The following is an 8423-nucleotide window of genomic DNA, read 5'->3' on the forward strand; positions in this document are numbered from 1 at the left end:
TATATATATATATATATGGTTTAATTTAGTTACATTTTTTTTTTTTTGTCTTTATTATTTTAATTAGAATTTAGTTATTTGAGAAGAAAATTATGTGTGTTATAATTAAGTAATAGAAACAGTTGCTACGTGCTGATAACCGTCGCTAAGGCGTTGCCTAGCAACGACCATCTTCGTTTTTAGGTTAGTTCTTGCTAATTAGTGGTTATGATAGTTTTATTATTTAATGGACATTTTGAGTTTATTAATCGACATTAATGTACGGAACCAGATCTTTTCTGCGTTTTTGGCCTTTGACTGGAATATGAGTTGTTGCTAATTAGCCGGCTCGTATGATTCATTACCAGCCCTGTCTACCCACAATAAGTGTCAGTCTGGCCATCTTGACTTTTGTACATTTCGACTGTTTTATGAGCCAGTACAGACGTGGGCCCACCAACTTTGGACCAGTTTGTGAGTTGCACGGAGCGGCGACCTACACATCTTGACAGCAAACTATCTTCCTCTGACCTATCGAAGCGGATCAACTTTCATCGGGACTGTCGACCAGTATTTATTTTATATATCTATAGTTTTAGTGAATTTGCTTCTTTTTGTTTTCATAATTTATTTAGCTTATTTTATTTTGCCTTTTTATTTTTTACTTTTATTCTAACTCTTCTGTTTAAGTTTTCTAGTGTTAGGTTAACCAAATAAATGTTTATATTCGAACCAGCTTGATGTCTTGGTACCTTTAAAGCTTTCTAACAAAAAGAAATAGTGAATTTAACACTCATATAAAGAATAACCTAAAAGCAGACCAAAAAAGTTTCTTTGTTTTTGGATTACAGTCAGAGAAGGTAAACGAACATTTACAAGAGGCCGTGGAACATCCGACGGAGATACTAGCTCTTCAGAAATACCATGGATACAAGGCAGACGGTTCATCCAGCCTTTGAGGAGGACCACCAGTTCTTATAGAACCGGAACAGGAACAGACGTCAAGACAATTATATCTAGTATAGAACCACGAAGTCATTTTGGGTGAGCACAAAAGGCGATGTTGATCACATAAATATTTTCTATATCAATTAAAATTAAAAATCTCCATATTGTCTCAACATGTTTATTATATTATAACTCCAACGTTTCGGCCATTCTCATGGATATCTTATTTATAACATCCCAATGTCAGTAAGGGCCGGTTGCACCAATCTCGGGTAAAACTCAGATTTTAATAACTTAAGGCGGATCCACATGTTGGCCGCTCGCCACGAATCGGAGGCTTGTACAAATGCTCGGTAAACAAAAACCGGACCATCCACATGTCAGTGTTATTCAGAGAGGCAAGCATGGCAGACATACAAATGGTTTCAGCCATTGCACTGGGGTTATATTATTTTTATTAAAAAAAAGAAAATGAAAGGAAATTAAATATAAATAAATAAGATTAGAGAGGGAGAGAGAAATACTTTATTCATCTATGCTGCCCAAATACATCAGGTTGCTACATCACACAGCATACTAATCAATCCGTAATCAGACATATATACATTACATATAGTTACATGGTATAATAAAATAGAAAGAAAACAGTTTTTTTCCCTACAGTTTCCTTTTACAATCAATTTCAGTCTATACACCAAATAAGAATATTTCAATTCATTCCTTTATTTTTCTTTCCCTCTTCTATTCCTTCAATTTCACAAATTTTAATTCACCCGATCAACAAATTCGCTCTGCTGAATTCACCCTCCTAGATACTCCTCAGTGACCCGCTAAGCAAATTCACCATTAGATGGCAATGTAAGATCAGGCCATCAATAATAGTCACAGCAGTAGATCAGTTTACCAAAAAACAAGCAAATAAATACATTTTACGAGAATAAGACTAACACATAGATGGATAAATAAGTTTAAAAAAAAAAAGTAATAGTACTAATAAAATAAAATAACTCTCTTTGATCTGTGTTCAAAAAACCGACTCTCGACGGATCGGCAACGAGCTTAGGCCAACTCGTACAAGCCACCCATCCACATACTCGCGCATGTCTGAGTTTGCCATGGCTTGGCCAACATGTAGAGGCCTCTTTATATTTGTCCAAGAGCTCAGTACAACTCCGGTAACTTGGTGATCTGTTTCTTGTCCACAGGTTTGTTATTAAGGTTACCTGTGTTGAACGCGGGGGTGGTTAACACAAATAAAATGTTTTTACTGTTTTATTATTAACGGTTAGATAACTTAAACGTTCTTACTGTAGTGAGAACAAACAACACACTCTTACAACATAGCCTCGACAACTACCGCTTCTCCACTCTGGCAACTAGCCGTTAGACCAAGTACATAACGGTTAGAGAACTGCAATCGATATATTCACCGTTTGCCACAGAGCAACATGTATACAATAAAATAATGAATTTTTACATCACACTTTAACAACCTGAAATTGAGATAATTACCAAACTTCGCAATTCCTAATTTTAGAAATTGTGGATCCAATTAAATTTAAAATTGATTCAACAGGCATTTAAGACAGTCGAAATCAATGAAAAAATACTTCATCCGACAACTGTGAAAAATGATTTGGTCGAGGACGGAATAATTTTTTATCATTATTGGCTGAGCAACTAATTCTTTAAAGTTTTCGTCTCATATAAAATCGTCTATCTCGATCAAATCCATTTTATTGGATTTTGAAATGAACGGAATAATACAATAGCCTTTAAATAGATAACAGATCCAATTGAAATTACAGAAAGTCCCTTGTATGGTTACCTACTTGAACATAGATTTGTCCTAAATCTCAGTTTAACCGGCTACCATTGGCGAGTAAAGTTTACCGCCAGATTTGTAGGTTAACTTATCTGGTACAACGGATAATTATTGATTTTACCCCAGATTTCAATATTCATAGTTTAAACTGTGATTGTCCAACCGGTCCTAAATGGTTGCAGACTATTCTGCCTTTGTCAAATCAAGTTATCACTGCCTTTGTCAAATCAAGTCAACCACTGCCTTTGTCAAATCAAGTCAACCATCTTTTCATCCACTGTTTTGCTTGCTAAAATTTTATTCAATTTTCACTCTCTGAAATGTATTGTTGATAAAGTGATTGATAAGATCGTAATAGACATTAGAAATTGAATAAGATTATAATAAGTGAAATAGTGATAGATATAAATTTAGTTAATTGACTATGTATGTAAGTTTCTACGGTTGTGCAAGAAGGTGATTTGGTCACCACCAGATTTTTACCCAATTAGGGGCACCTACTTTATGAGGCTAGGTGGACTCCTGAACCCAAAGGGCAGACTCACGGCTGCAGTGAAACAGAAAATTATCTGCCACAACCGGATTCAAACCCGGATATTTGGAGTTAGTAGCACAATGCCTCATCAATGAGCTACCCATTCCCATTCCTTGCACAACCGTTGGTCCAGTAACAGTAATTCCTAGCAAAATATTGCACTCCTAACCCTTCATGGGTTGTAGCGGTACAGATATTATAAATATTTTAACAAAGGCGGAATAACCTGTAAATATTAATGAGTTATAAGAGAATAAACATGTTGAGACTGTTAAAGTGTGATATAAAAACTCATTTATTATACAAGTTGCTCTGTGGTAAACTGTGAATATATCGATTGTAGTTCACTAGCCGTTGTGTCTTTGTTCTGGTACCCCTTAATGTGAAGGGTTATGATCACTTCGAAGCTAGTGTTCTCACTACACTTTGAACGTTTTATTAAATAACTAATAAAACAGAAAAACATTTTATTTTTCTCCACCCGTTCAACAAAGACTGTATGGATATTTTTTATTATAATTGATAAATAAAATAGACTTGAATAAGAAATTATATTATATTATTTATAAATATATTCTATGTTCCTTATTAGAAGAACGTTGATTGACCGTGTATAATATATAAAAGAAAGATGGTCCCAGTCTGATAAAAAAATAAATAAATAAATACCTCAAATGGTGAATTAATTTGTTTATTTTGATTCAACAATTCACCCACTTTGCATGGCTCACTGAATGGAATTAAACACACACTCGAAAAAAAAAAAAAATGGTTTGAGAGTTTACTTTCGTTCAGTAAGCCCTGCTGAAGACCTAAAAAAATGGGCGAAACGTTGGCCCGTAATCAATAGTTTAATTACTATTTGAGTTTTTTTTTTTTTTTTTTAACGAATCCGGACCATCTTCCTTTTATATTTGTTTCTGTCCTTAAATTTACTTAATGTTACAGATCAAGTGCACCAGAAGATAAATTTGATAATGTTTTCACGGGATCTTCATCGGAACGACCATCCAACAAGAAAAATAAATCACTCCCAAATTGGACCAGTGTATGCATTTTTCTATTGGTTCATCTACTAATTTGTTTTATGCCCATGTAATATTTCGTTTATTTCATCATAGAGCAATGCAACTAAACAAAGTGACACTTCAAGCAGCACCCGGCCGAACCCTATTTTCAGCCAGGAATGTGTATCCTCTATTCGGAGGAATTCCAGGGAAGACGTCGGTTCCTCGGGAAAAGATCAACAACAATCGCCTGCTTCCAACTATCAGAATGGAGATGGACAATTCCTCGGAAGCTCACCACAGCGTCTATCTTCTTTCCAGAGAAACGAGAAGTTGTCTTTTTTCGATTTAGGTATTATTTTCTGAATCGTCATTATTACAAAATGCTTTTTTTATTCGTATTTCGTAGGTTAAGATTAAAAGGATTAAGAAACCAATCATTCGTAGATCCTAGTAAGTTTTTTTTTAATGAGATGGCATTAATGAAATGCCCTCAGGCTTGCTTATTGTTTCTAAATTAATAAGCTGAATGTTTAATTATCATATTTTTGCAGATCCCGCAGGATCTCATGAGGATGTCTTTACGGAGAGCTTTTTCAAAGCTTCTCTGGATAATCAGAAAGGTGCCACTTCAAACCTTGAAGATTTATTCACGGATTCAAATAAAAACCACCAGTTTCAGATGCCATTAGGTACAGACGTGTTGTTTAAGGAGTCAAGCATTGATCTTAAAACTCAAAACACATTTGCTCAGTCTCATGAATCATTCTTTACGGAACCAAAAAGGCATACTTTAATATCAAACTCAAGTGAAGGATTTTTCAAAACACCGCTGCCTAAATCTCACAAATCCAAACAAAACGAAGGATTCTTCCAGTTATCAGGAATGTCATCACTAAAAAATACCACTAATCAAGCTTCTACCTCACGAGCCGAGCAGAATGGTCCCAACGAAGAATTTTTCAAAGTTCCTTCCACAAAACCACAAAAGTCTGTAACAAATCAGGGGTTGCTTAGAACACCAACTATACTTCCCCAAAAGACAACCGAAAGTTTCTTCAGAACTCCAAAACTAGATGCTAAAAGTTCATCCACTAACGAAGGGTTTTTCGACTTAAAAGCCTTAAAGACACCTCCAATAACTTCCAATGAAGGATTCTTCAGAATACCTGAACAACATTCTGAGTCGCATGAAGAATTATTCAAAACTCCAACTTCAAGGCGTTCAGCAGTACCTCGAAAGTATGAAATCATTACTTTTCTTTCGGAAAAAAATCAACAACCTGGACCGTCGAATATACAAACTGCAACACCGACTGCACTTAATTATGGAGGATTGTTCAAGACACCAACGCAACCAGAACCATCGACTTCATTTGATCCTTTCTTCAAGAACTTGAAGACAGATCATAAAAAAACTCCTTCAGACGATTTGTTTAAAACGCCAATTACAACAAACAAAAAGACTCTTCGTAATGAAGAACATTCACAAAAAGTAACTACGCAGACGGTAAGGACTCCCCAGTATGACGAATTCTTGAAACCTGATTTGAATCCTAAAGTGCTATCTTCCCAGAAGGACCCAACAAATATGACGGATTCCACGTCTCCTAGCAACTATGAAAATCTTTTTAAAACACCATCTAAAATAACGAGTTTGCCGAAAATGACTACCCCTCATCTCTTCAAGCCTTTTGAAAAGTAAGACCTCATTTTTTTTTTTTTTGAAAATTTCTTTAAATTGACTTTTTTTTTTTTGAAAATTTCGATCAAACAAAATAATTAATTTTATATCTAATCTTATCAACCGATCTATCCCCAACCGTGTATCAATCCTTCCATGATGAGCTCCGTCAATTTCTAAACTTTCTTTCTCTTCCAGACAATCCTCAGAGGCGGCTGAAAAGGAGATGGGCCTCGAGACCTAATGTAGAAATATTTTTAGAGTGCTATGAATGTGTAGTTTCTCTACACGCCTGTATCATATCATTATATTATGATCTTACCTCAAATTTAATAAATGTATTTTTATGTAAATACAGTTGTAAATATCATAAATAAATAATTATATATATAATCTTATCACTTCTTCGAGACTGTTTAATTAAATTGTATCCAAATCAAGTCGCACTCTTTATTATTAATTTAAATCAGTGATTCCCAAAGTGGGCGCTACAGCCCCCTAGTAGGTGCTGCAGTGATTCAGAGAGTGATGATGGCCACAGGTGTATTTGGGGGGGGGCGATGAATAACTGCAAGTTGTCTCTGTCATCAATACTACTGCTGACTCTAATAGAGCCGAGGGTTACTTACTAACTTAGTAGCAGCACACCAGGTCCATCCTTCACATTAAGATCATTTCGAATGTTTTAACTTTTTTGTATTACATTCTATTCTGAGTTCAATAAATAGTTCTATAATTTTAAACTTCAATGTTTCTAATTTACATCTTTCTGTGCTATATTTTTCAAAAAACGTAGAAACATTAATACACATGTATTTCTCATTAAAATCTAAAAAAAAAAATAATTTCCAGGGGGCTCTGAGTAATATTTTTCCTGGAAAGGGGATGGTTAGACAAAAAAGTTTGGGAACCACTGCTTTAAATGTACGAAGTTTCGGCCAACCTGGCCCCATCCTCAAGGATAATCTTAAATATAAATTTACACCTTACATCCAACCATTAAAAACCTTTTTGCTGGCTATTCTGCCCAGATCAATAATTTTTTTCTAATTAACCTGTTTTGTCACTTTTCTATTAAATTTAAAATTTTTAACTAAATATTAAAGGTGTCATAAGAGTTTTATGTTACTCTGTAAAACTAAATTAAAATTGAATGAAAAAATTAGCTATAGTTAAAACTACTAGCTAAAATCACCATGGATACGGCCCTTATTCATGAATGAATCATTGATAAATAAATATCGTATCCATGGCAATTTCAGCTATTAGTTTCATAATTGCCCAACTCTGCCTGGGCAGAATAGCCTCCAAAAGATTTTAATTGTTAGATATGTGGTGTAAATTTGTATTTAAGATTGTCCTTGAGGATGGCCAAGTTGGCTGAAACGTTGGACATTTAAAGTAATAATAAAGAGTGTTAATAACTTAATTTGAGTACCATTTATTTTATTTAAACAACAAAAAATGATTAAACATAATATTTTCTGATACAAAACATTACATCTATTTTTATTATTGCTTCTGGACATGTTGAAAAAAACTTACGTATTTTTCAGGCCACCAAGCAGAACTACCGCAACACCAGCCAGCAAGACTAACTCGAAAACCACGTCGAAAACGCCTCTTGTATCGAATGAAGATTCTACTTATTTCGTCATAAGTAAGTTGTTTTAATATATACCTCTTTGTAAAAATAATCGATATTCACATTATATTAAAATCATTACATCGATATTCTGTAAAGGGATGAATTTAACAAACTGGTATTTTCGGCTTTTTACTGCTTGATTTACCACTTTTCGCAAATCCAATACTTGTATATAAAAATGCTTACTAAATAAAGAAAGTAACAAACATCGGTATACATACGCTTACTTTGTTCTTTTAATTTTTTTCGGTTATTACATACGATTTACTTTATTTTCATTATAAAAAAGAAGATAATAAAAATAAGAGAGAAGAAAGGAAACATAAATAACAGCAAATTAGGTAGTACTTGATAAAAATTCATAGAAATGGTACTAAATAGAATTTTAAAATATACAATCTTAAAATGGAGTTGTAGCTTTGTTGGTAGTTTGTATATAAATAACAACTCTTTACAATCTTGATGAACATATATTGATATAACATAATATAGTAGCTATAAATAGCGATACACAATAATAATTCACAATGAGGGGTAGATAGTTGACCATAGATTAATGATTGGAGAAGTTTGTCGGGGAGTGCGGTTAGCAAAGAACAACATAAATAAACAAAACCATATTTATTTATTTTATGCCGACGTTTCGACCTGAGTTTCAGGTCTTCATCAGAGCTATAGAACAAAAGAGATAACAACAACATTTAGAGTAACATACAATTGAAAAGGAATAGTATACAAACAAATTTAGAATTATACAAAATATTGAATTAAATCATAAATGATAAAAATTGATAACT

At 33.7% G+C, this 8423-nt stretch overlaps 1 protein-coding gene across 1 annotated transcript in view; it reads left to right on the forward strand.

Moving 5' to 3' along the window:
• LOC106686470 (uncharacterized) overlaps positions 1 to 8423 on the forward strand; it is a 38779-nt gene that overhangs the window by 3274 nt on the left and 27082 nt on the right. The window contains exons 2-6 of the mRNA XM_067047699.1: positions 831 to 1023; positions 4236 to 4335; positions 4409 to 4646; positions 4849 to 5995; positions 7535 to 7638. Coding sequence (XP_066903800.1) covers positions 831 to 1023; positions 4236 to 4335; positions 4409 to 4646; positions 4849 to 5995; positions 7535 to 7638 — 1782 coding nt within the window. The remainder of the gene's footprint in view (positions 1 to 830; positions 1024 to 4235; positions 4336 to 4408; positions 4647 to 4848; positions 5996 to 7534; positions 7639 to 8423) is intronic.

This window comes from Halyomorpha halys, unplaced genomic scaffold (genome assembly GCF_000696795.3).
Source record: "Halyomorpha halys isolate HHAL.00 unplaced genomic scaffold, Hhal_1.1 Scaffold826.1, whole genome shotgun sequence".
NCBI lineage: Eukaryota > Metazoa > Arthropoda > Insecta > Hemiptera > Pentatomidae > Halyomorpha > Halyomorpha halys.